The 27,940-nt window shown below is 49.5% G+C and overlaps 1 protein-coding gene across 3 annotated transcripts; it reads left to right on the forward strand.

Annotated features, from left to right (window-relative positions):
• Positions 1–682: 682 nt before the first annotated feature.
• On the forward strand, positions 683–27,689 carry TECPR2 (tectonin beta-propeller repeat containing 2). 3 transcript variants are annotated; one of them, XM_032948481.2, is made up of 20 exons: positions 683–1,597; positions 2,918–3,151; positions 4,573–4,701; positions 7,088–7,219; positions 7,794–7,954; positions 8,339–8,654; positions 9,026–9,161; positions 9,748–10,215; positions 10,786–12,020; positions 12,357–12,546; positions 12,851–13,024; positions 13,657–13,843; positions 14,321–14,462; positions 16,274–16,526; positions 17,364–17,459; positions 18,040–18,291; positions 18,996–19,144; positions 22,597–22,732; positions 23,567–23,716; positions 24,207–27,689. In XM_032948481.2, exons 2-20 carry the CDS (start codon positions 2,942–2,944, stop codon positions 24,362–24,364), a joined length of 4,674 nt encoding a protein of 1,557 aa, XP_032804372.1. In that variant the 5' UTR covers positions 683–1,597; positions 2,918–2,941; the 3' UTR covers positions 24,365–27,689. The 3 variants fall into 3 exon arrangements, with proteins under 3 accessions (XP_032804372.1, XP_032804373.1, XP_032804375.1); XM_032948482.2 differs by having other exon boundaries at positions 683–1,509; XM_032948484.2 differs by having other exon boundaries at positions 683–1,377.
• The last annotated feature ends 251 nt before the right edge of the window (positions 27,690–27,940 follow it).

Consider the following 27,940-nt stretch of genomic DNA (forward strand, 5'->3'; position numbering starts at 1 on the left):
GGTGGCATGTTTGTAAAGCCTAGTGCTTCGAACATTATATATAGTACATTTAATTAGAGTAATTTGTCTATGCAGATGCCGCTGCAGTAATACTGCACAATGAGAGGAATTTGCCATTGCAGAAAGCAATCCTGAAATCCGTTTTTTTGCGCATTTCAGGATCAAACCTGTGGATTATGGGAGAAGTTGGAATGCACGGGAAATCTGTAATTTACAGGCGTTCGCGGATTATTGGTGCGTGGATTTTTGGAGTTATTTACCATTAAATTGTAAAAATTTCCATTTCACAAAATATGATGTAATAAGGACATAAGTGCTAAATTGTTACATGTCATGTTATTGCACTCCTGTCTATTTATTAAAACCTTTCCACATGTATTTCAGTAATTAAAATTATAATGCAGAAATGTACCTAGAATGTGCCTTTAGTTGGGGTTATTACCTTCCTGTACTGCTGCAACTGGTGAAGTTTCGTCATTGGGGTGGTGACATGGCCGAGCAGTAATGCGTATGCTGCGTAATGCAGAGGTTCAGTTTGAATTCAGCCGTGTAATAAGTGTAAAGAAGCTCCTTGGAGACATTCATTTTTGTACAAGTAGAGCCCCGATCACGGGCCTCGTTCCCCCTTAAATACTTGCTCGGCCCCACACCTATCGGACAGTAGGCCCCCTCGCGGTGTCGCTGTTCGTCAACCTTCACCGCCGCCTCGACCACCCTTAGACGCCGCGAGCTCGACAGCCTGCCGACTGTACTTGCTAGGTAGTGCCGTCAGAAGAGACGGATGTCTGACGGATGTTTGAATAGCGTGTAAGCACGTAGGACGTCTCTAGTTTCTTGACGTGTAGAATAAAGGTGCCTTCACAGCCCTGAGTAATTCACTACACATGGATAAGGATCAAAGTTACAAATCAGCACTAAAGATGTACGATGCGAAGGGAGGAAACAAGGTTCCAAAATGTTTGTGCTGCAACGGAAAAGGCTTTGTCACCGATTCAATTATCCTTCTTGGGGTAGTTAAAAGCAATTAGACGGACGTGTTAGGTTTCTTGAGTTTTAGTTGTAAATGTGTTTTTATTGCGCAATGCACGACACAACTGTTACCCCGTCCCATTGGTCGCCTTGAGAATTGCGCGGCCATCTTACGTGGGGTCAGCCCCTCATTAAGATGGCCGCCGGGAGGTGGGGGGTGTGACGGAAGTGACGTAGGCAGGGAGGTTGTTGTGCTCGGAGTCTGGAAACTCAACGCCGCTCGCCTTCCCCTCGGACGCGAAAACCGCGTACAGTGCCTCCCCACTCCACTGCTGGATGAGCACCAGAGCCTCGGTGAAAGGGCATTGTTAGAGCGCGACGAGGAGGGTGAGCGCGAACTGCACTCGGGTAAGAGGGGGGGGGAAGGCCACGGGGACCAACAGTACCATGACACCACTACGACGACTACGATAACACGCGGCACGGCTGGAGCGCTCGTGTCACAGCAGCCCTCGTGTCACAGCAGCCCTCACTCCACTGGTGGGTGAAGGACTCTCCACGCCGTGTGGATCCGCAGCGGTTTGGCCAGATTTCACAATACGCGTGGCACAATGACGCAGCTCGGAAGGTAAATGCTATCCCCGTAGAATGGTGAGGGGCAGCTCCACCCCCACCATAGGAATGGTGAATATCCATCCCGAGCTGGGGGCTGTAAACAAGAGACGGGGGGCACCGCCTCAATGCTCATTTCAGGGGGGAAACGACGCTGACTTGTGACGGTAAACGGTTAATAACAGTTTAAGTATAGCTCTATGATCATGCTGGATAATTGTAATTACTGTACTTATGACAGCGTATCGCGATAACAGCAACATCTGTAAGCTTGTAAAGCGATTATTGTAAAATGATTGCTATGACAGTATCGGTATAATGCCAGTACAACGATAGTACACGTGTAGTGTGTATCACAGTATCTCTACAGTACAATGATACACTTTATGTATAAATATTGCGCCTCTTACCGAATTTCTCGGATTGCAGCCGAATCTCAGAAGCGAAGAAGGCTTTGATTCGGGGAAGTCCTTGGGTCGGTGACCCACCATGTGGTCGGCGTCTTAGGCTGAGGTTACGTTGTGGGCAGCAGGTAGTGCAGAAAAATATATAGCTGGATGCTCCGTGGGTTCGTCACCTCTACCAACCAACACCGACTGGTGTGAAGTGTCGTGTCGGCCCAGATGGTGGAGTCGATCTTGTGGAGACCACCATCTCTCGCTCACACTCCGTTTAAACAAATATTCAGACATTTTTCTGAATTTAGCACACCCCACATTGCCTCTCATGCACACCCAGTTGCCGAGGTTTTGGCTCTGGTCGTTCGTACAAGCCAGATTATTCACTCGGTTGCGCGCTCGCACAAATGCACCTCCAACAACAACAAGGCAGATGTGCTCATCTTGTCTCAGGAATGGTTGTGCACGCCCGCCCGTATGTACTCTGGGCGCTTTTGTTCCGCGTTGCAATTCCGTTCAGCTAAAACCAGCTGGAGCTGGGTTTAATTAAAACACGTGAAAGAGTGTCTTCTCATCCAATGAAAGCAACGTTATGAATTGAAATACGTGTGCAAGATGCTTTCCGGCGCCCAATTAGTATACTGCGAGGCTGTGATTGGCAGGCTCCAAGCGGGCCCATAATTGGACCACTGACCATCTCAGTACAGGTTTTCGAATCCTGAAGAAAACCGCGACTAGCCCGGCTCCACACCTTTATTTGCTCGAGACATTGTGGGGCAGTACGTTGCTCCCCCCCCCTTCCTTGAAGGGCCCTGACGTGCGGTTCCCTAAAAACTCCACACATTAATGAACATGCACGATGATTTTCCCTGTGGTTTTGTGTGCAGGACAGCATTAATGATTCAAACTTCGCGGCTGTCTGTCTTGGTACCACACAGGGCCCAACCGGCCTGGCTGGCACGATGGCCAGCCCGGAGGCGATGGCACTGCGGGAGTGCGGCCCGCTGTACGCCGTAACGAACGCACTGCCCACTCGGGTGTCCCGTGGTCTGCGCTCCGTGCCGCTCCGCCTCACTGTGCTGGACGCCAGCAGCGAGTACCTGGCGCTGGGCACCAACGTGGGGCAGGTCTTCCTCTACTGCCGGCGACGGCACCGCTTGCAGAAGCTCGATGTGCGTCCCACTGCACATACCGCTGGAACGTGAACGACACTGACTGCCACTTTAACCAAATCTGTAAATGATGAGAAAATCCCATCATAACAGAATAATATTGAGTTCAGAGGATGAAGCAGGTCCACAGTTTCACTACTGATATGAATTGGTCACAGCTCACATTTATTGTGATGGTGGCCTAAGACAAGAGGACCAAAATGCACTTATTCATTGTTTTTATTGGTAAAGTCACGTATGTAGAAATACAATAAAATTATATTAAAACAAAAAAACAATCACGACGTTTCGATCACAACGCAAGCGATCTTCATCAGGTGTCAAGAACAAATCACGGAGGTAAATACAACAAAAAGATGAGAGACGAGAATTCAACAAACCTGAAAAAAACATGTGAAGCACATCCAGTCAGGCCAACAACACAGACACTTCCTGGCGGACCACGAATTTCAGAAGAGTGTTAAATTTCGTGTTCAACCTTTGAATTGCACATACCAGCATAGATAAAATGAAAAATACGAGGTACACGGTCAGTAGAAATACATATACAAGTCCACCAAGAGGTAAGGAGGGAGGAAAGATGGACAGGGAGGCAGAGAGAGGGGGGGTGCGGAGGGATGAACAGAAGCTTAAATAGGAAATACGGTTGGACGGGGGGGAGGGGCCAGAGCGAGAGCGGCAGCTCAAACACGCACATCTTACATAAAACGGCAGCTCAAAAAAAGACCACCTCTTGTAAATGAAGATCGCTTGCGTTGTGATCGAAACGTCATGATTGTTTTTTTTTGTTTTAATATAATTTTGTTGTATTTCTACATACGTGACTTTACCGAAAAAAAACAATGAGTAATTTTATGCAGCCACGAAAGCTTTAATACTTCAAAATGCACTTCTTCAGGTGTTTGAGTATTACAAATGTTGTGTGCCAGATTAGTACATGGCGTGGCTTTCGTGTGTGATAATCCTGGCTTTTCACGAGCTGTAGATCTAATAGACACAGCAAGTGCTCTTGGCAAGTTGAAATAGCTCACCAAGTTATATAAATGTATACCTGTCTTTGTAATGTTAGTGTGTAGTATTTTATCCTTCGGTTTACTGCAGAAACTCCAGTTTCCTCCCACATGCAAACATCATCAGGTAGGAGTTGGCCAAACATGAACGCAGGACCCTCCTGAAAATATCTTGATTTACTCGGTGAGGATTTTGATGGCTATACAAAACATTTAAATTGATAAACATGTTATAAATAAGTTAAGTTTTTAATAAAGTCCAATCCATAATGAAAGGTTTAATTACAATTGTTATTTTCATTCTCAAATCGATTATTTGTTTGAAAGTGAAGATTTCAGTCTGTAAAATACTGTCATTGCTATGGATAAGGGCAGTAGTCGTCAATTGTGGTGTGCGTGCGTCTCTTGCAGGTGAAGTATGATCCCATCACAGCCGTGAGGCTGCTCACCTGCCTGGATGACCTGGTTGCTGTGGGAACTGCAACTGGCCGGGTGGTTTTGTTTCAGCTCGCTTCTCTGCTCCCTGGACGCAACAAACAGGTTTGAGTCTGGCACTGGGAAGGAGTTAACTCGTGTGGAGAGCACAGCTGGGCCAGAACGAACCTTGTCTTATAGTTGGAAGACAACCCCCATTCTTATTTAATTAATTTTTCACAAAATTAGGCTGTAGCGATAAGAGGTTAAGATAGTATTTAAAAATAAAACCATTGAGTTGGCCTAGTGGTTTTAATCAGGAGCCAGCACTGCTTAAATAATGGGTTAAAATTGTTATCCATAAATAAACAAGATTTTTCATTCTAGCCTCTTGATGGTATCATACAGTCACCAATGACTGCATCAAAAACTTTTCTGCATAAAATGTCACATTTGTTATTTGCCATACAGTTTTGAGGACAAATCTATAAAATAAATTGATTGGAAATGTTATCATCACACATTTACATCTTTGCCCACACGTCTACTTGCGCGTGTGTTATTGTACGTGTTTGTGCCTGTGTTGATGCATTCACTTGCAATATAATTAGATTCAGTGTATTTGCATTCTTGTAAGTTTGGACAGGTTATGGATGTGTGTGCTTCGCCTACATTATTAGCTGCGTGGCAGATAGCTCACTAAATCCCTTCGATTGATTTCTGGCCATGCCAGCTGTTTTCAGTTTCATTTATTAGGTGTAGCCCTGTGAGCCATGAGGTTCTTGACTCGGGTGCAACCGCAACAAACAAAAACATGAACAAGGAACATCTTAAAGTGACTACGCGCAACAGAGAAATCCAGGAAAAAACAGCAAAGTCTTCCAGAAAAAACACCTTATATCAACTCTGTGTGCAAAAATCCTAGTGGGATGCAAGTCAAAAATAACAACCATAAGACAACTTCTTTGGTTCTTTCGGTAAAGTCACGTAGAATGAGAATAAAATAATAAATTGATAAAATAAAATAACACAATAATATTCTCACGACGTTTCGGCCACAACACAAGCGGCCTTCATCAGGTGAAGGGACGAGACTGTCTGGTAGGACAGCGCTGTCCTACCAGACAGTCTCATTCTACGTGACTTTACCGAAAGAACCAAAGAAGATGAATCATTGCAGTCACGAAAGCTTTAAATCGAAACCATAAGACAATTTAGATAAAGTTATCAGGCTAACTCTGTACCTCATCAAACAAACATGGCTAAACCATACGTTTTCGAAATCACCAAAATAAAGTTATAAAAACAATGTAACAGTGATCATTGGAACTGTTATTCAAATTTAACAATAAACGATATACATAACATGTACGACCAAACTTTGCAGCCATTGCTGGCAGCATGAGTCACTCCATATCAGCAGGAGTATCAAAATTTTTCATTGCACCTTTAAAGATCAGCACACTATAATAAAAAAACTCAAGATTATACTTTGCAGCGGTCATCCGGAGCAATGTTTTTTTTTTATTTCAGGCCACTCTGCATAGCAGTGGCAGCTAGGGGTGTACAGCTCCTCAAGAGCAGTTTTGAGTTAAGATCTCACAGGTAGTGATTCAAGTTGCAGTTTATTGGCGTAGCATTCCAGACCCTGGGAAGTCACGCTTAAGTTAATTTAGCTGAAAATATTGGCATCCAGTGCTGTGTCAACACAAATGTATGTCTATGTCAACACAGTTGTTCTGCTGTCCCTATTTTCTTCATGCATGTGCATGTGTGCATATTTATATGTTTGTGTATTGGAGTGGTAGTGTAGATCTCCCAAGCAAAATGCTGAGGGAGGGTGGCATCTGTGTGCAGACTGCCCTACATGACATCATCACAACTGTCTGTCTGGACCACAGGACGGGTTCTGCAGGATTGGAAGGATGCCCTAGTGGTTCCCCTCTTTATGAGGAGGGACTGCACAGATTGTAACACCTATAGGGGGACCTGTCTTCTCAGTGTGCCGGGAAAGGTCCTGGCAAGGATTATTCAACTTTGTCTTGCCAGGCACGCTGAGGAAAGGCTTCCAGAGCCCCAATGTGTTTCAGACCAGGGCGGTCCTGCGTGGACTCCTGGCCTGGCACAGGTGCTGTGGTGACGTCACCGTCACTTAGTGGCGAATGGTGGGTATTGGATTGGTAGTGTAAAGGTTAGCGTGCTACGCTGCGAACCTGATGACCCGGGTTCGATTCCCGCTCACGGCCAACACCAGTGACGATTATCTGAACTGGTCCTGGGCCTCCCCTAGGTTGACTTGGCCTCAAATGAGTACCTGGTGCAGTGTGTAAACATTGCTACTCGGGGGATAAAGGCGGTTGGGCGTGGTGCTGCCCACCCCCTCGAGTGTCGTCCCGGCCTTCATAGGTGCTCGGCAACAGCACTTGTTCCTACAGTCTTTGTGTGTCTGTTGGTATAGCTGCACGCATAAGTTTGTTGTTGTTTACGCTGTCCTGGTCCTTGTGCCACGAAGCTGCACAGGTTCGAGGTGGCGGGCCAGCACTCTGTGTCTGTCGTGGCGCTAGCTTGGAGCACCAATGGCATGAAGCTGTTCTCGGGCGATGAGCGTGGCAAGGTCGTCTGCACCAGCATCGACTTTGAGCTTGTGAGTAGCAGCTGCTAACATGAGCCCTGGGCTCAATGGCGACATACACACAAAATAAATACACCACAGAGCAGAATATTCAAAACTGCAAAACAGAAGTGTGTTGTGGGAGTTGGTGATACCGTGGCATTTCAGTCATCGAGAATCTACGGAGAGAAAAACAAACTCATTGAGAAAAGGTTAGTTGCTTAAGGATAATGAAAAAAGCTCATTATGTTTTGGAATGAGCGAAGTCAAAATTATTGTGGAGAGAGTTTAAAATAGATAAACAAAACAGGACCTTGCCTGTAACATCTCACAGTTCACCGGCATTACAGCATTCGTGACCCTGTTGGTGAGATAGTGCATGTCAAAACTGGTCCAGAGTTTTTAAAATCAATGGTGCTGAAATTATGTACTCCGAGAAGGCTGTGTGGCTGATGGTTGTGTGAGAAATACCTTTTATTTTTGAGGTGGAGAGGCAGATGTATGAAATAAATATTGCCTGCTTTTCTATTTTGAACACTGAAAGCAAATGTTAGGGCTCGCATTCTCTCCATCACTTCCTTCCCCACCTCCCCCTCATGGCTGACAGGGCGTGTGCAACTCGTTTCTGGTGCACGAGGAATGCAGCGGGGTGGTGCAGCTCGACTATGCCCAGCGCACGCTGCTTGTCTCCACTGGCCAGCGCTCCGTGCTGTGCTTCCCCGAGACAGGACAAGCCACGCGGCAGGTCGGGACCAAGCCGCGCAAGTGGTGAGGGGCCCCTCCGAGCCATGGCTAGGTTTGCCATGGGTTTGGCGATGTTGCCACGAGTTCCACAACGTAAGATACACACGACAAATGTATCAATTGACTTTCTGCAGTATAGCTGCATTTATGATGAAAATAATGAACGAGAAAATTGCCCAATTCGAAGTCACTAGCTCTTTAAAGTCTCCACCAGCTGTGGCTTCTTTTGTTGATGTTGTGGTTCATTGTGTTGTAATGTGAGCCAGAGAGAATCACAACATCTGTTAAATGCCTCCCTTAGCTAAATAGGACATTAAATAAACTCTTGGGAGTACACAGTAACCCGACGTAATTACAGTGCAGAGTAATGTGGAGCTGCCACTTTGTTGTGGCATGTGCCTGTGCCAGCACGGAGCCACTTGGTGCGTGCTTCATCCCAGGCCTGTGCAAGCCGGCCGACCTGACGCTGCATGCCGCGCGGCCCGGCCTGCGTCTCTGGCGCGCTGACATGGCCGGCGCCGTGAAGGCCACATACATCTTCCGTGACGTGCTGGCGCTGGACCCACGGCCCGTGCAGCTGACGGCGCGGCCCACGGTGGCGGCAGGTGGTGGCGGCGGTGCAGGGGAGCGTGCCTTCGGGCTTCTGCGGCCCTTCCTGCCCACGCAGGGCCTTCTGATGTCATGGAGCCCCAGTGGCCTGTATGTGTTGGACCCCACCAAGCAGGTAGCGGCAGTGTATAGTCCTACACGGCTTGGTAGCACCCACGGGCACTCCAGTTGGGTATATACCCACCAGGTGTCACCAGGCCATGCAGAGAGCCATTTCTCAGTACCGTGGGCCTCTGGGATCTCTCGTTAGTCCAGAGCCTCGCCCCCTTTTAGAGGTACAGGTGGACGTGGGACGGCCTTGCAAACATTTGAAAGGAATGGTTCCTTAGTTGCAGTCGTTGCTGGTGCGGCTGTCGTTATCTACCTCTGCTGTTAGGTGTTGCTGCTTGTTCACGTTTCTGCTTCTGTTGGTGGCGTCCGTTTGTGCTGCTCATGTTTTGTGTTGTGCGTTACACCCCCCACCCGCCGCTCCCTTTCGATATCAAGGCGGTGGTGGGCAGCCTCGAGCTGGGAGCTGGGGACCTGGTGGCGGCCGCCTGCTGCAATGATGAAGTCTTCCTGCTGCTGGGCGAGCGGGAGTTGGTGCGCCTGTCGGCTCAGCTGCAGGGCACACCCGAACCAGGCAGGGCCTCCACTTCAAACATCATCAGGAGGATATTTTCACTAAAAAGTCTTAAGCATATTATCGATGATGAATGCTTTGTTTGGGTAATTTTTATCTTGTAAATCCTGGCTGAATCTAACATTGTCCATAATAAAGGTTTTTGGGTTAGATCGCGTAAGTATAAATGTGTCGAAACCCTCCACCACCCGACACAGCCAATTAGGAAGCGATTTGTCATGTAAACAAAGCGACATATAGTTACGACTTTAGCCCACTGGTGTGTTGGAGAGTAAATCCACAACATTTACAATTTGAATACTAAAATTGTAAATTTACTCAATGTGAGTGTCGGGTGGTGGAGGGTTTCGCCACATTTATACTTACGTGATCTAACCCAAGAACCTTTATTATGAATAATATTGGTCGCAAAAGTCTACGTGTTAAACTAACATTCTTTGTCCATATGTAACATGAAATTTCATAAAAATATAATAAAATAGTAAATGGCAAACTAAGACGATTTAATTGCTTTGGTTCATTGCAATGCTATGTTCACATCACTAAATATTACGTTTTTCTTCCTCGCATCCTTGGCGTGAATCAGCTGTTCCGCTGACCGAGAGAGGCGTGGGGCCGGACGTCCCAGCGGCCGGTACCCCAACCGCGCTGTCCTCGGCACCGTACGGCGGCTCCCCCATCCCCACGGCTCGCCCGGACGCCCCCCCCATCATTGCAAGCCCGAGCACCGGCCCCGACGATCGGCCCTCGGCGATGGCGACGTCTCCCGGCTCCGCGTTGGGGACCGCGTTCGCTTCCGAGCAGCGCGCGGGTGATGAAGCCGACGTCGCCGTCGAGGGAGCCACATCGACGGCTCACGCGCCCCATGCCCCCGCGCTGGACTCGGGGCTTGCGGATGGCTTGGCGGCCGAGCCCGTGTCAGAGGTTGGGTCGGGGGTGGCCGCCCAGGAGCTCTTGCCAGAGCAGAGACTGCACTCGCTGAGCCTCGGGGAGCTGGAGGAGGCGGGGAGGGTCCTGGCGGAGCCGCTCCGCAGGAGGAAGAAGAAGAGGCACGGTGAGTACCTTGTATTTATTTAGTGCGGTCGCTTTTGTCATCATAATCGGCTGTGCTCTATCCACTGCCAGATGAAGGCCTCTCTATCGCCGTCTTTCATGGTCTCGCGATGAACACAGTCCATCCGGCTCGTGCAAACGATTCATCGCGCCAAATTTTCTTTTGGCGCGATGAATGTTTCATCCACGGTTCGTGTCGACCACTAGCCTTCATCCCTTTTAGAGACAAGCCTTGCCCAAGCCCTTTTAGCATTTTAAATAATATAGAAGCAGGAGCATTTTTATATCTGTTGTCCCACCATGTGTCGCTGTCGTTATAACATAATGTATCGAGGAAGCCTCATCGAGTCTCTCGACTCTTTTTCAGGAGGGTTCTGCATTAGGATCTTCAAAGAACGTTGTGCTTGTCGGGGAAAGTCCGAGTGTGTACATGCGTATGAATAACAAATAAGGGATTGATGATGCAGTAACGGTGGTAAGACATTTTACAATATTTTTAGGGGTAAGGTTGGTTGATGATGATGGTGATGATAATGGTGATGATAATGGCGATGATGATGTTCACATGCAGAGGGGAGCGGCAGCTTGGTGGAGGACAGCTCTGCACCACTAACCCAGGAGAACCCGAGCAGCACGACTCTACCCTCAGCCCAGACTTCTGTTGCTGACGTGTCTGCGGGGGCCTGCGGAGTGCCCGACAGCGTCCCGGAAGCACCTGTAGTAGACCTTCAGTCAGATGGGAACAGCGCCTCGTCCGGTGTTAACAGTGCGGGCGCCGTGTCGGTCGCTGCCGTGCCCCAGGAGCGTGTGACTACGAAGAGCTCGTTGCCCGAAGCCGTGGGGTCCAAACCACGCACCGACGCGTGCAGAGAGGGCCACACGGGGAGGGGAGCGGCCGAGAGGCACGGCCCCATGTCACTGCATGACGAGTTACGGGAGCTTGGGGAGTGCGAGGAAACTCCTTGGACCTTGCACCTCACGGCTCTGGCGGCCGGACATTCGGAGAATATATCTGACGAGATGGCAGACGTGGATGTGTCGTCTTCGCTGCCAAAGCCAGCTGTGGACGTGAACAAAGAGTGGACCTCATTGAGCAAAGTGCCACAAGAAAACCTCGTCAAACAGCACCGTAGCGACGCTCCGTCGCCCCTGATTTTCTTCGACGAGGACAAATCGCAGACGGCGATAGCCTCCTATGACCACCGCAGATCTGACACTAAAGGCAAATTGCTGGGCGCCCCTGGCGTCGCTGCCGGTGTCAGCAGGAGCCTTGATTACCCTCGGCAACAACAGAGCCCGGGCACCGGTATCGACAAAGGCCGGTTGGGCAGCGTGACCTTGGCAGACGACGGCAGTTTGGCCTGGTTGCTGGGCGACGAGGCTCCTCCCCGGCACGACGAAGCCGCCGGGAGCGTCGCGCCGCAGGGCAGCGGCTACTTCGGGGAGACCGTCCCGGTGGCATTTCTCGTGGACGACCAGCACTGGTGGAAGAAGCTGACGGCGCATGAGGGGGGGAACGGGGAGCCTCGTTGCCAACAGGAGGAGGAAGCGCGGCGGGAGGAGGAGGCCAAGCCTGCCGCGCGGGGTGACGGCTCGGACGAGAGCGACAGCGAGGACATCTACGCGCGGTGGGCGCCTGCCTCATCATCCGACACCAGCGCGGCCGACGCGGAGGGGACTGTGCCCGGCGACGCTGAGAGCCCCGACGAGGTGGCCGGGGGAGGGTCGTCCACCTCGTCGGGCTCGGCGTGCGAAGGCCGGCAGGCGGTCGGCGGCTCCACCCCGAGCGTGCCGAGGGATGGGCAGGTGCGTGAAGCCTGCACGCCAATGCACTGCCTTGCCCCTTGCACTATATGCGGTACTGGTTGGTGTGGGGAGCTGACAATTTCTGCACATTGGGTTATGCTGCACTGCCCTCTGCTGTACTGCATTTCAATTCTACATGATGCTATAATTTGCAGTACAATACATTGCACTCCAATATAATTCCCAGCGACGTACTTTTCTACATTGTAGTGCTGTGTCACATCAGTGCCCCGCATGGCGATGGTGCAGTGACTTTGTTGGTGGCGATGGTGGCGGCTGGTAACGACGGTGCTCGTGTCGCCACCGACGCTGACGGTGGTGGCGTTGTGCCGGCAGCTGTCAGAGTGCTGGATGCGGCACGCGGGCCCGGGGTCACTGGCGGCCGGCCTGGCGGTGTCGGAGCGCCACCTGTGGTGCGTGGATGGCCGCGGTGTCCTGCACTGCGCACCCGTGGCCCCCGCGCCCGCTGGGCTGCTGTGGCAGAAATATGAGGAAGGTGTGCGCCAGGTGGCCGTGTCGCCTTCCGGTGAGCGTGCCGTCCTTTATACTCCCGTAGAGACATGAGTAGTAGGTTAATAGTGTTAGCTCACAACCCCAATTCTAACAAAGTGGTGGCGCACTGCTCTTTTCAATATATTCAAATCGAAATATCGGTATTAACTCTGCTCACACCACGTTGGCGGTGAGACTGGTTACCACAGAAACACTGTTGATTGATCACCATCATCAGAAGTTGGACGTTTGCTGTGTGGTGGCATCGTTGCTGTGCATTTCCCCCACCCGACTGTGAAGCTGACGTATGAGTGTGGTGTGCACGTGTGCGCCCGTAGGCATACTGTTGTGGAAGGTGGAGCACAAGTCTAGTAAGGCGTTTGCCGCCAGCAAGGCCACGATGCGCGGCAAGCGGCACTGGTACGAGGCCCTGACGCGCGTCTCGCACGTGGCGCTGGGAGACGACTCGGCCTGGGTCGTCAACGTTAGCGGGCACCTCTACGTGCAGACTGGTACGTTCGCGTGTGGGTGCGTATACATGTGTGGGTGCGGGTGGGGGTGCGCGGTTGTGGGTGTGGGTTTGGGTGTGTGTTTGTGTGTAGGCAGCTCGATACAATGAGCACAGGAGGGGGTACAGCTGGTGCATCTGTCAGTCATCTCAGTCAACCCATGGCACTTGGGTCTGTCCCGTGACCTGCCTCACAGTGAGCCTTCGACACTTCACGTGGACTCAATGTGCACATAACCTGGCACAGGCGCCGTGGTGACGGCACTGCCACTTCGTGGTTAATGGCGGGTATCGTTGTTGAAGTGAGCAAGTGGTGGTGCAGTGCAGTTTGTTAAGGCAATGTTCCACAAGCCCAACGATCTGAGTTTGATTCCCAGCCATGGCTAACATCAGTGGAGAGTTGTATCTGAAACACTCCGAGGCCACCCCTAATTCTACTCGGTCTTAAATGTTTACCCGGTGCAGTTAAATGTAAATATTAGCACTATGAAGCATTGTAAACATCAGCACTGGGGAGCTGATGCGGCCAGGTGTGCTGTTGGCCACATCATCCCCTTCATGTGTGCTCGCTCACAACAATTTCCCCACACCAGCGTGCACGACTACTGGAGGACATGTGTGTGTGTGTGTGTGCAGGCCTGAGTGGGGAGCGGCCATGCGCGCGCCCCGTGCAGGTGAACAACTCGCCCCCCCTGCTGCAGGTGGCGGCTCGCGCCGGCGTGGTGTGGGGCATCACGTCGCAGCCCAACACCACGCTCATGTGCCGTGAGGGAGTGAGCAGCCTGTGTCCCGAAGGCGAGCGCTGGGTCATCGAGCAAGCCTGGTAAACGGCGCGCATGCCCGCGCCTCCTCTCCCGCGCCGGGCAGCCACACCGCCCTCCACCTGCTAAACATCGCGTTGGAAGCGTCGCGGAAAATGCAACCCAAATAACAACCCGATGCTATCTCACATTGAAGTCCTGTTTGTAGCGTCTAAATGCGACCGCATCTCAAGTTGCTGTATCGAACAGTGGGACATGGGCTTATTTGTTTACTTAATGGAAAGAAAGTGACATTTATTGGCAAAGGAAAAGTGGATGGTGTTGAAGCTAGCACATGCGTTGGCAAGCAGGATATGATGAAAGCTAGTCTGTTCTGTGCAGTCTGTCATAGAGATTACTCTGAGCTGTGTGACACATGAAGGAGGCTAGTATAATGTGTGACATGTTGAAGGCTTGCCCATGCTGAGTCACGTGCAGTGCAGGCGAGCCCATGCGGAGTAGCGAGTGACAAAGAGGACCTTCTGCTGTGTTGAATGCAGTGTGCAGCAGGGCCTGGAGGTGGTATGCATCGCGCTTGGTGACGACCACACGGGATGGGTGCTTGATGCCCAGGGACGCCTGTGGTTTCGCACTGGGGTCACGTCGCAGACTCCTGCTGGGGAGGGTGACCACTGGTGGCAGGTGACGTCTCATCATCATATGATCATCGTTATTAACAGTAACATTGTGGTTATTATCAGCATTAATTGTTTTGCAGCTGTGCTGTCAGAGTTATAAAATGAGAGAAGTCATTTTCATGCAGAATTATTGTAGTCAGCAGTATCAGTGAATAGCAGCTGAAGTTGGCGTGACAGAACTACTTCTGACGTCTCTTCAATGGACCTCTAATCCAACATCTTAATATGCCATAAAAATGTGTTTGTTACATGGAAATCCAACCAAAATGTTAAATTCTCATTGCTGGAATAATCCAAATGAAGCAAAAAAATAATAATGTGATAGAGGTTTTTGTTGACTAGGCTGAAAACCATTAACTTCCGGCAGAACCCTCTAATCACAGTTCTCTGAAACGTGGATTCAAATCGTAAGTTGTATAAAGCACCATCCAAATATAACTGGAAAAGAATAGTACATCTGAATATGATTACAGAAATATTTGGTGGTTAGTATGTCAACTATTTCCCATGCAAAATGCAGTCTAAATACTTATACCTTGACTTTGCATGAAATTGTATTCCTAGTTGGCACATATGTACAGCTGATGGCCATCTCGAGCATGTATGAACAAACAACATCTTGTTTATATACCAACTTCTGGGAATTCTGTATTGCACAAATGTATCTCTAAGCCAGCATGCGTTGCTGGGCATGTTGACTCTACTTTCTACTGCAATCACTGGCGGAGCCAGGGGGGTGGGTGGGCTGGCACGTGCCCCCCCAATGATCCGATCGAAATCCCTAATTTCGATCGGATCATTGGGGTTTATTAATAAATCGGCATTTTGCAACCCCCCACTGCCAATATGTAACATATTATTATGTGCCAGGGACTCTATGAGATGATAGGATAATATGAGTTCATAATTGGCAATAAGTAACGGCAAAACAGTTATAAGCGACTCAAAGAATTGTGCGCAGTTGCGTATACAGTACACAACTTCCCTGAAGGCATACCTTCAGCGAGCGCGATGCCGATCACACACGGTTCGGATTCGACCCTCGATCGATGGCTGCGCCATCGCCGCACACGCATCGAATTACAAGTAAGTAAGGACAAGTCCTTACTAACTAACTAACAACTCCTATAAATTTTTCATTGCTGGAGGGGTTGCCCCCCCTCACCTGAAAATCCTGGCTCCATTATTGACTGCAATGGTCCCTACTTGTTGTCCGCATGCCACTCTTGGGCTGCACGGCCTTGGGAAGTAGTCGGTGGAACTGTTGTGTTTTTTTCACAAGACACCACATGTTCTTTACTGCATGGCGGTCCTTAAACTTGTTTTGATGGTTGACACTGGAACACCAGTCCACAAAGGTTGGGAACCACTTGTCTCTTGCTTTTGCAGCAAAAGTTGGTGAATCATGTAGATTTGTGATATTACAAACGTTCTAGGCTTCAGAGAAGCCAGTAGTAAGTGGGTTTGTGAAACACCCCCTTGCGTGATCCCCCATACGAGTGCACATTCTCTGGGCACTTCAGTTCCCTTCCACGTGCAAAACACTTCCAATCGAGCCTTGAAATTCATTAAGGCTTTACTGTAAATACATTACATAATTAATAGTTGTGCAGAGAAACTTATGATTGTAGAATTACCATGATTGGCTCAAGTCTGGCAATGGAGACTTGAGTATTGAGATAATGACTCGAATTGTTACAAGGTCAAAGTTTACCTCATTTTCCTTAACATCCTCTGCCCCCATTCTCCCTCCCTCCGTCCCCCCCACGACCCCCCCTCCCCTCCCTTGTGCACAACGGGCCCCGTGGTGTTCAGGTGTGCCTGAGCGAGTACGTGCTCTGCGAGCCGCCCTCCATCCTGCAGTCTCTGACGGCGGCAGTGGCGGCGGCGGGCGTGGCGGCAGCAGCGCCCGTGGAGATGCTCGCCGAGCGCCTGCGCGCCGTGCAGCGCCTGCGCGCCCCGCTCGCTGTCGGGGCCCACCAGGCGCCACTCCTCGCCGTCGGCCGCTCCGGCGTTTGGGTGCTGTCGGGGCGCAATGAAATTCACGTGTCGCGCGGGGACCTGACGGGTAACGAACGCGCTCGTCTGCGATGTCTTGCGGACGGCGGTTGGTCGATCGAGCAGCTAGATCCGTGTTCTGATTGGCGGCTGACTCGGCCCCGTTAATGGTCATGGCATACGATGGTGGTTTACTCTTGTGAACGATGTCACAGCATCGTTCACAGTTATTGAAGCAGGGCCGTTGACGTTTGCTCTGCAGCAGGTGGAATTATTCAGGGCAAGCCGCCGTATTCATACCTTATCTCATTTATTTTGTTTACAGGCATTCATGTTTCAAAGTGGATATTTTAACCATCAACTAAATCCATCACACTACTTGGATTGATGAGCATCCCTTTATGAGACATAAAGAGGCCTTATCCTGTGCAAAACCTGGCGCCCACCTTAGAGATTAGACTCTGGAACGCCGGCTCACGGCAGGGAGGTGATGAGCACCGTCCCCATTTGAACATGGGGATGTGTGTAACTTTTTTGAAAGCACTGCATGGCTTTTACAGCCAGGCTAACACATGTTTTGTTTATACTTATCTACCATAGTGCTGTTATGTGTATTATGGGGAGTTGTGGTCCAGTGGTTAGCATCCTGCACTTGGGAGAACCCAGCGACCTGAGTTTGATTCCTGGCCCACGATCATCACCAGTGGCGAGTGATGTCTGAACCAGTCTTGGGGCTCCCCTAGGTTGTTCGAGCCCATGTGCTGTTTGGCCTTAATAGGTGCTCACCGACAGCCCTTGCTCCAGCTGTCAATGTAAGCTGCAGTGGGGATTCTTGTCTGTGTTCCCAATGTATCTGTGTACATGTATGTACGGGTGTGTGTGTGTGTCCATGTGACGGGCTCTGCAGGAGCGTACTGGGCATCTGTGGTTCCCCGGGGCACGGCCTCCACCTGCATCTGGCTCTCCGTGCTCGTCTCCCCTTGCCCTGTCGACTGTGGCCCAGGTAGCTCCCCGACCGTCCGACTCGTGTCGCACCTCCCTCCAGTGTGGGGCACCTCGCCGCAAAGGTGCAGGAATAATGACCAGACCAAAAAAACATTACTTTAATTAAAAATAGCTGACATGGGATTAGCATCGCTCTCGTTGGCAGAGTAAGTGGGCTAGTGCTGCCCCCTACTGTTTACAACGTAGGTTACCTGAAGGGATCTCGGTGATAGCTCCATGGTATCTGCTTCCATGGGCCGTTCTGCAACACGAAGGGGTGTGCTGCTCTGCGAGAGCTCTGATTGGATTATGCTAGTGACGGGCAACCGACGGCACGACTGGATTAAAACTGGACGAAAATATAACGAAAATGATTAGGAAGAGCAAAATGTAACTTAGTTATCTTTCATTCATGAGAACATTATCTTTATTCCTACTGGGAGTTGAGAAAAGCACATAATTACACAATTTCGAAATACAGTTTCACAGTTATGGGAAACCGATATCGTAACAACCATATTGTAAATCGTGATAGCATATCGTCGTGAAAAATTACATCGCGGTAGCTGTTTGTGATACCCACCCGTGGCCTCCCCCAGGCCACAGCGTGTGGGCCATGCAGAACGGCGGCGAACTCTTCATGTTCTCATTCGAGCCACCCGACGCCGGGGGGCGGCTGGAGCCCGCGGGGTGGCCCATCGTCGTGCCCCTCCCACAGCCGTCCGTGCAGCTGAGTGTGGCGCATGACGCCGTCTGGGCCCTCGACGTTGCCGGCCGCGTCTTCGTGCGCCCGCTGTCCCGCTCAGTTCCCGCTGGCGCCATCTGGTTCCCGCTAGATCTCTCGCAGCTGGGTGAGTGCGCTGCCCACGTGCGTGTGTTCTTGCCTGTGTATTTTTCTGAAGGCTTCTGTCATTCATCCATCTTATGAAGAGCAACTATTAGTTCCTTTGCCTGAGTTAGTGAATTGCAGATACACTCGCGCACTGCATTAACACGTATATTTTAGACAATGCGATGTAATACAGACCAGGGCGTGAGTTCGTAGCTGCAGTCGGATATAGGGGAGCCTTTGATGTTCTTGTAGTGTTTTGGTAAAAAGACTACTTATGTCCAATAGCATCACGATAGGTCTCTGCGTAGGTGGATGGCAACAGTGCGAGGCGTGCCAGAGGGAGCAGCACTTAACACAGTGAGCCGTTAGTTGGGAAGATGAATCCACTGCGTGTTTGCTTGTGGAATGGTCTACCTGACCATATCACTGCATTGATGAGCCTGGATCATTCAAGAACAGCCTTAATCAGGTCCACTGGTCCCCACACTCCTCTCCTTTTCTCCTTTGGCTACTACTCCATCATTCCGCTCGGTGAAACCCGCAGACTAAGACTTCACCAAAATACACATTGCATCGACTATATGAAGACTGACTATAATAAAAAATAAATGTTGACTTAAGTGCTGGCAACAAGATGAAATGTTTGTGCTGTCTGAAGAAGTGGAGTCGAAGGTGTCTAAATCTGCATGCCTTCACGTGTGTGTGTGCGTGCGTGCATACCAGGGTCCACGCGTCTGGTGAGCGTGGCATGCGGTGGCCAGAACGTGTGGGCGTGTGACGCGGCTGGCACCGTGTACTTCCGCATGGGCACACAGCCCCTCAACTCGAGCCAGATGATGCCCGCTTGGGTGGCCCTGGACAGGGACACACAGGTACGCTGGGCCTCCAGCCGTCCACACTCCCTGGTGAACCTCTGAGTGGGTGGCAGAGAGTAGTGTCCCTGAACTCCGGCCCTCACCACTCCCTGCCTACCACCATTTCACGATTACCGATCTTTTCTGTGCATATGCAAAAGACAATGCCCATTGCACGCGCCTGATGGTGGGTAATCACGCAAAGCTGTACCGTGGCGGTTCACACGGACTGGAGTTGAGAAACTGACTTCGAGCCCCAGAGCCCAATACGGGCCCAATTTTTTACTGGCTTGCTACTGGACAGGTTGGTGATTTATTGGTTAAGGTATTTTTTTTGTCTTTCTTGGTGATTTTATGCTCATTGTGCGAGTAGTGTTACCGCAGAGAAACAAGTACTTGTGCTTTTTTTATTTGGTGTCAGCAGAGCCTCGTGCGATCGCCCTGAGAGAGGCCAAATAAGACAGCCACGGCCGTATCTTGGATCGGCTTTCATCGTCACCGCCACACGGTGGCGTAGCGTCAGCCATACACTACAGACATTAGGTCCCCACAGCAGAAGCTAAATATGGAGCGAGAACAAAAACAATTGACCGCCGTGTTTTTGTGCAGTTGTTGGTTGTCAGTTCTGAGCACTGTAATAGAGAGAAACGTGAGCGTACTTGTCTTACGGTGCACCATGACGAGAGTGCTTCTGGTGGCTAGAGAGCCAAGCTATCCCCCAACCCCTTGAGATGGGTGGCTCAATGTTGGTGCCCCCGATGTTAGCGCCCCCTTCAAAAACTGTTTGGGATAAGCGAGCCTGCTTCTCCTGTGCCTTAATACACGCGATCGCTTATCTGAAGCTGCGTCTCATTTCAAGCAGCATGTATTTGTTGCAGAAGACTTTTCTGTGTTAACACCATAACTAACCATTTTGTTTTGATTTAAAGCTTTCGTGACTGCAGGGATTCATATTCTTGGTTCTTTCGGTAAAGTCAGTTAGAAGGGAAACAATAAAATAATAAAAATATAAAACAATAAAATTATCACGACGTTTCGACTGCAACACAAGCAATAATCATCAGGTGTGAAAACTACAGCAAGAAAATTTGAAAAAAGTGGCGTTTTTTTAACGTTAGCACCACGGGAGAGCGATTTGGCAGTTATTCAGGTGGACGAGTCCATCTATGTTCGGAAAAGAGGAGGGGGGAGACGAAAATAATGGATGCAGTCTGAAAGCCACCGTAAGCGTGAACAATCAATTAAGACCCGAAAAGGTTTATCAAATCCTTCCAATGATTGCTAAGCCAGAATCCATCTTCTCGGTTGGAATTGTCTCTGTGTTTGTATATGTGGATAGCCTCATAAAATCCGTGATCTGGTTCTGTCTGTAAAAGATGTGATTCCGGACATACAGTACCCAGGCGTCTACAAACTAAGTTGCCTCTGTGGTAGTAGTTACATTGGAGAAACCAAACGACATGTCTCGGACCGCATTCGTGAACATAAAGCAGACCTAAAACACGGTAGGACCAACACCTCGGCCGTGGCAGATCACCGTTATAATTCAGTAGGCTCACATGACATTGACTTCTCCAAGACAGAGGTTCTTGGCAAGCCATCTGGCTACCATGAGAGATTCGTTCATGAGGCTATCCACATATACAAATACAGAGATAATTTCAATCGAGAAGATGGATTCTGGCTTAGCAATCATTGGAAGGATTTGATAAATCATTTCGGGTCTTAATTGATTGTTCACGCTTACGGTGGCTTTCAGACCGCATCCATTATTTTCGTCTCCCCCCTCCTCTTTTCCGAACATAGATGGACTCGTCCATCTGAATAACTGCCAAATCGCTCTCCGTGGTGCTAACGTTAAAAAAAAACCGCCACTTTTTTCAAAATTTCTTGCTGTAGTTTTCACACCTGATGGTGATTGCTTGTGTTGCAGTCGAAACGTTGTGAGAATTTTATTGTTTTATATTTTTATTACTTTATTGTTTCCCTTCTACGTGACTTTACAAAAAGAACCAAGAATATAACCATTTTGCGTTCTCTCAATCCTGTCCAAAATGTGCAGATCAACTAGGGAAAATTTTACAAGAATTTTAACAGTCTCCAGTAAAAGCCGATGCCCAGCACATGTGTGGAAAGTTTCTGTATTGAGCCAGATTGGATTGGGGAAGGAAAAATAAAACTCTCGCACTACTTGTGCCATAATTCTGAGGGGGCCCACTGTCTCGGCCAGAGTGGTCGTAAACAAATTGCTTCACGCAGGGAGCCGTGAGGCGTACTCACAATTAATGAGCAAAATCCACGTTAATCTTGAACACAAAATTAGAATTCCCTATTAAGTATGGAATGTGGCATTGGTCCATACGAGGCTGCGTGGGGTTTACGTCAATGTGTCGGATCTGGTTCGTGGGTCATCGTTTTTCTTTTATAGGAGCGATATTTTTTTTAATTGAAACTTGAGTTATCTGCAGTTTTTCCAGCCGTGTAGCCATCCGTCAGCCATCCAGTAAATCTCACCGGTCGCCGGGCATCTGTGCATAAGTCTTGTTACTTGAGTTATTGATGGATTTATGTTGTTGAGCCAAATTGCATTGTATTAGATGATGCTAATAATACAGTTGGTGTTAGCAGAGGGCATGTCAGTTTGGGAGTAACTGCAGTGTTGGCTACAGAACATATTAAAAGCTTGTTTGCAAAAGCAGGTCACTATTCAGAATAATTGGTTCACTTGCAAAACTGCACGTGTTATTACGTAGAAAATGGGAAAATGTTTACCAGTATCAAAGTATGAAAAAATAAAAATAGGTTTTACCCATTTTGTAGCTGCTCACCCAGAGCTCTAAATGCCCTGACAGTGGCAGTCTTTGTGCTGTTCAACTTTTGCCATTCTTTGGTTTACACTGGTGAGACTAGGTCCTAAAGAAGGCTATGGTGTAGACCAATCAGTCTCAAGGACAATGCATATATTATCAGATCACGTTTGTTTGCATGTTCACCACAAGAAAGTGTTTAATGCAGACATGATTCCTTGCAAAAGGTTTATATTTGGTTTTTGAACATCTTAACACCTGTTTTATTGTCATAAAGCGTAAAACCTATTCTTATTTTTTATACATTATTATGTAGGTTTATAATGATGCATCAACTCGCGAATTTAAATAGATTCCTACGCTCATAATACAGGTGTCGAGCTGTGAGTGTGATTTAGGATTTGTGTAAAGTATGGGGTAATATTACATTAAGCTAATTGAGCAAACTGCACAACTGCACAAACAAGAAACAATACGATCAGGACGGTGAGAGCAAAATAAAGAATCAAATCTTGATCCGTGACCCCTGATCGGTTCCAATGTAGTCAACCTCTGAGAGCTGAAGCCTGGCGTGCCTAATGTTGTTTTGTGTGCGTATGTTGTGTGTCCACGTGTACGTGCGTTGTGTACACGTGTGTGCGTGGCTCGCCTTGCGCACGTCAGAATTTCCAGCTGTGCAAGCTGTTCTGCAGCCCCAGCGACGCCATGGTGTGGGCGATGGACGCACGGGGGAACGTGTTTGTGCGCGTGGGCATCTCCCACACGATGCCTATTGGCTGCAGCTGGGAGCACGTGCCGGGTAAGTCGACCGTGTGAGTCAAGCCAAGGTGGAAGCCATCGCTCTTGGTTATGAACGGAAATGCTTAATGTGCGACCGAAAAGTTCGGTGGGATGAGCATTTATTTTCCACATCGTAAGTTTTGTTTAACCGCGAGTTCTTTTTTTTGTTCTACCTACGTTACTTTACCGAAAGAACCAAAGAGTATGGATTCCTGCAGTCACGAAAGCTTCAAATGAAGATCCATGCGCTAGAGTTAATGAGTTTAATAAGAGAATAAGAATAATAATGACAATAAGTCCATGTACCAACATGAAGCTGTCGATAACTGCATCGTCTACTCTCTCAGCTGCCTTTTGCAGAGACAAATAGACACGCCCTGCTCTAAGCCACTACAAGCCAGATAAGTTGCTTCTTCGCAGCTGCTCCTTACTCTGGACTTGTTTCATTTGGTGAATTAGGAGTGCCATCTTTGGTAAACATCGTGGGCTCACAGGGCAGTGTCATTCCCGACAGATTTCCAGCACAGGAAGTGAAAAATGCCAAATCTTTTCACAGAACTGGGTGTGTTTACTGCTCATGTGCACATTTTATTCAATGACCAATGTCTATGTTGAGCCACTGAATGTCGAAACCGGTACAGACTTTGTGTTGAACCAATGGCGCTGAAATTATGCACTCCCGGAAGGGCCGTGTGACTGATGGGATGTGTAAAGGAGACGAATTGTCAGCTTGTTGATTGTTTCGCATTTACGTTACGTTGTATGGCTGCATGCGTACTGCTGTACGTGCGTACGAGACCGTCACGCACCGTGTTCACGTGCAAGCCCGTCGCGCGCGTTATCCGCGGCCCAGGGCTGAATGCGACGGCGCTGGCACTGAGCGAGCACACGGCGTGGGTGCTGTGCCCCGGCGGGGAGGTGGCACGGCGGTATGGCGTGCGGGAAGGCAACGCGGCTGGAGACTACTGGAAGCGCATCCCTGGGCAGCTCACCTCGCTTGCCGGTCAGCGCCGTGCGGATTTTATTTTTCGTTGGGTGGGAAAATCCTCTTGCGGATCGTGGCTCGGTCATTCGTGCAGCGGGGCTTCCAGTTGAGGCATGCGTTCAAATCCTTCCATGGTCCCTGCCATGGAATTTTGGAATTTCTCTCTCTAAGCTAAGCAGAATCCAGCCTGTATGGTGCATGGATGTGCAAACACTGTGGACAGGCAAGTGTCATCATAGGCTGCAACGGGGCTACGTGATGGGTAGCAGAGGGCAGTGCAGCAACATCCTTTCGTTCTGTACTTCTACGTGACGTCGATGCTCTTCATCTTCACCAACCCGCACTGACCAGTGGGGTGATGTATGGTTAAATAATCGGCACGATTGCAACAGAGTGAGGAGACCTTTATCTAGCAGTGGATTGGCAAGAGCGGCCAGCACTCATTACGTGATCAGCGCTCATCTCACCGCCGGTGCCATCCTCCCCCGTCCCCGCCGCGGTGCGACAGTGACGGGCGCGGACGAGGTGTGGGGCTGCACGCCGGAGGGCGTGCTCGTGCGCCGTCTCACACGCCTGCTCCGCCGCTCAACGGCGGCGGCTGCCCCACCGCACGCCTACCGCCTGGGCAGCACTGACGACAACGACGACGACTGGGAGCTGTTGTGAGGAGGCGCGCCAGCCCGGCGGGGCGCCCACGTGGGTGACCGCTGCCTCCCTCTGCCCGCGCCGCCATAGCCGCTTCCCGTTTTACAGTAACGGAGGGAAGAGCTGCAGCATTGACCCCGACCACCGACCCGTCACCCCGGTGACTTGAGGGCGAGGGCAGCGGGTTACCAAACTGCGCTACGTGGGCCGCCGCTGTGACCCTACACAGCCGCAGTGTCCGGTATAAACGAGTGGAGTGTGTGGACAGTGGTACTGGAGAGCCTGCTGGAGTCTTGCAGACAAGTGGAGGTGGCTGTGGCTGAAGGGTATTTAACCAGCAATACTCAGGTTAAAGGGTGATCGTTAATGGATTGAAGCCTCCACTGGAATCACCAGACTGAGCCTATTAAAAGTTCTAACATTGTTGAGTGATGGGCAGCGTGGCACTGAAATGGTCTGATGCACTGTGGGTAGGGGGGATGGTGGTGTGTACGTTGTGACGATTCTACACGCAGCTGGCAGTTTTCATGGTGACAGGGTGAAGAGGGCGCCGTACGGATGTTGTCGGGGCGTCGCTAGCGCTGCTGATGTTTGTGTAGCCGACGTACTAAGGCCACTGGTAAGGTACATCATCCACAGCGTGACACTTGCTGAACTTGTCATAGGGGTAAATTCACAGCCCTGCGCCAATATTTACGCGACTACCGGTGCCTCGCAGCCATAAATCTCGAGTGGGTAAGATGCAAACAAACCCTATTAGTTTAACACATAGGCTTTCGCGACCAATATCAGCCAAACGTGAGGTGTAAGAAAACTGACGTTAGCGCAAAAGCAACGCAGATGTAAATGCAAGTAGCGAGAACAAAGCCGAACATTAACTCTGCTGCAGCTGCAATAATTAACATGCTGCTCCCAGAGCTTGAGCCTCGCTAGAATGTCGCACTTATTTATTAACCAGCCGTGCGCGACCTTAAAAGTGAAAAAACGTCTTGCGCTCCTGCAGTGCGATGCAGAAATTAGTCAAAGTATCATTTGTGGGTCAGTGACATTACAGCAAGGGAAGGGAGTGAGAGGAGTCCTGATGGCGGCACAGTACGTCATTTCATCTCTCGTTGCACACCCCACGAGTTCCCAGCATCTCTCCGCCGGCCAGCAGTCGTCACCCAGAAACGCGTGGACTGGCATTTACAAACTTGAGATGGTAGCGTTAGAAGTCTACCCCAATGCATACTGTACTTTACAAAATAATTTTCTTTAACTTTAATATAACTGTGAAATAAAACATTTAAACAGTGATATTGTAAGTACTCTTTAAGAGGAGATTTTTTCGTCACTACCTGTAAATATATTTGGTGTTAGATTATGATGATGCAGTAATGTGTTATTGATGCTGCTGTAGGTGCAGCCTGCCACTGTGGGCACAGGGTGGCTGGGTCATGGTGGTCTGGGTGGAGGCATGGTGCGGGTGTAGGGGGTGGTGTTAGAGGGAGTGCGGGGAGCGGTAGTGTAGCGGTTAGCGCGCTGCGCTATGAACCTGATGACCCGGGTTCGATTCCCACTCACGGCCAACACCAGTGACGATTATCTGAACCTGTCCCGGGCCTCCCTTAGGTCGACTCAGCCTCAAATGAGTACCTGGTGCGGTGTGTAAACATTGCCACTAGGGAGACAAAGGTGGTCGGGCGTGGTGCTGGCCACCCACCCCCTCGTGTACCGTTCCGGCCTTCATAGGTGCTCGCTAACAGCACTTGCCCCTACAGTCTGTTAAGGCTATATGGGGGATCTTTGTCTTTGTTAGAGGGAGTGTTGGGGAACCTCTTTGCTGCACTTTTCCCACCCAAGAAATTCAGATTCAAGAAACTGATTCTATTGGTCCCGAGACTTGAACCCAACATCCCCCTGTGCAGGGTTTACGATTCTCACAGTAAAACGAAAACAATTTCTTTAAATGCATCAATTCGGAATTCGGTTTGCATGAACAGCATCTGAGTCGACCATTCTCAACATCATTTTGTGTTCGATCGCCATAATTGGCGATGTGCACTCCGACGGGGGTGGATCCACGGTCTGTGTCACTCTCTACACGAGTGAGCGTTGCGCGACCGTGCGCAGTGCCGCCCGGGATTTGCGACCCCACACTCGTCGTGGTCACGTCGCGAGCCGCGTTCACTGCCACCAGGCACGATGGCAACCGCAAACACCCCTTCCGTCACTGCGGTGAAACTTGGCGTTCTTTGTGCGAAAACATGCCATTTTTCAACCGGAGGCGATGAAAGGTGACACTGGTCCCATTCCTTTGTCCCATGCAGTCCGGTCTGGCCACATGGTTTGTGCTAAAAAGATTTAAACAACTTCTTTTATTTCAGAGCTGGAGTGATGGGCGGCCCTGACGTGGGTAACTCCAGTTTCATGATCCTGGATTGTGGCGAGAACTTTTTCTTTGTTTGCTAAACAAATATTTTAGGTCGCAGCTACGTCAAGGTGTCCTCATGTTCTGGAAGTGTAGCATTTGTTAATGTAGCTCGGGTGAGGTCGTGAATCAAAATGAAAGTGTCACACATGTTACCAAATAGCTGGCTGGATATCTGGTGGGCACTTAATGATTTATCTGTTCGTTACAATGCGTTCTTACGAGCTCTACATGTGCCCCGAGTCGTGTATATCAGAATCAGTTTGATTTATGTAGATTGCATTGAAATTCAAATATACACGATACAAAGCAGCAAAGAGGACCAACAAACAAGATAATGGACTGTGAGATTGAACCATGACTATGTTGTCCAGTCGTGGGATGGGCCTCTCCGTGCCGAGCACCTGGCTGTGTGGGGGAGACTCAATGCATATTGGGATGCAGAGCCCATCATCTTTCAGAGATGGGTGAAGTAAACAATTACCTTCTGGATGGACAGGCCTCTGCTCTCGTAATGTGGAATTCCCACCACTCAATCATAACCGTCAAGAAGCAATCGTTGCTCCGCACTCGCTGACCGTGTACAGGGACCTGAATGTGCTCATTTAAAAACAAAAGTTATCATGATTGTGTACGATGCCTGCTTCTATTGCCTCATACGTGCCTGCAAGGTGTCTTCACATTCGTAGGTACCAGAATTGAAGTGTAACACTACTACTATGACTTCTACTACTACACACAAGATGTTATTATTAAATGTCAAAATTACAGTTGTGACCATCCAATGGGTCCTCCCATCCAGGCTGTGCACGTGCTGTGAAGTCACCGCGCTGCATGTGGAATGCACACCCAGCCTTGTTTGCCGTCCTATTTGTTTTCAACCTGCACGCTCTTCTCATAATATACAGAATAAAGTACTAGACAGCTCGAACTGAACTTGCATCCCTTGTATTAAACCCACATGCACATGGTTATTGGTTACTGCTCACCATGTGGTGCTTGTCGCCACGCCACAGGAACAAAGTGGGATCTTTTAAATCATTTAAAAGACATTTACACTGTTAAACATACGGGATGGGTATTTGATGCCACAAATATTGTTCAAACTGGGAGGCGACCAGGCCGTGGTACTTTGGGATCACACAGCATTTTCTTGCCGACCGTGTTTCTTTTCTGCATCGTGAGTC

Source organism: Petromyzon marinus, chromosome 6, assembly GCF_048934315.1.
Source record: "Petromyzon marinus isolate PM22_M1 ecotype Great Lakes invasive population chromosome 6, UKy_Petmar_22M1.pri1.0, whole genome shotgun sequence".
Classification (NCBI taxonomy): Eukaryota; Metazoa; Chordata; class Hyperoartia; order Petromyzontiformes; family Petromyzontidae; genus Petromyzon; species Petromyzon marinus.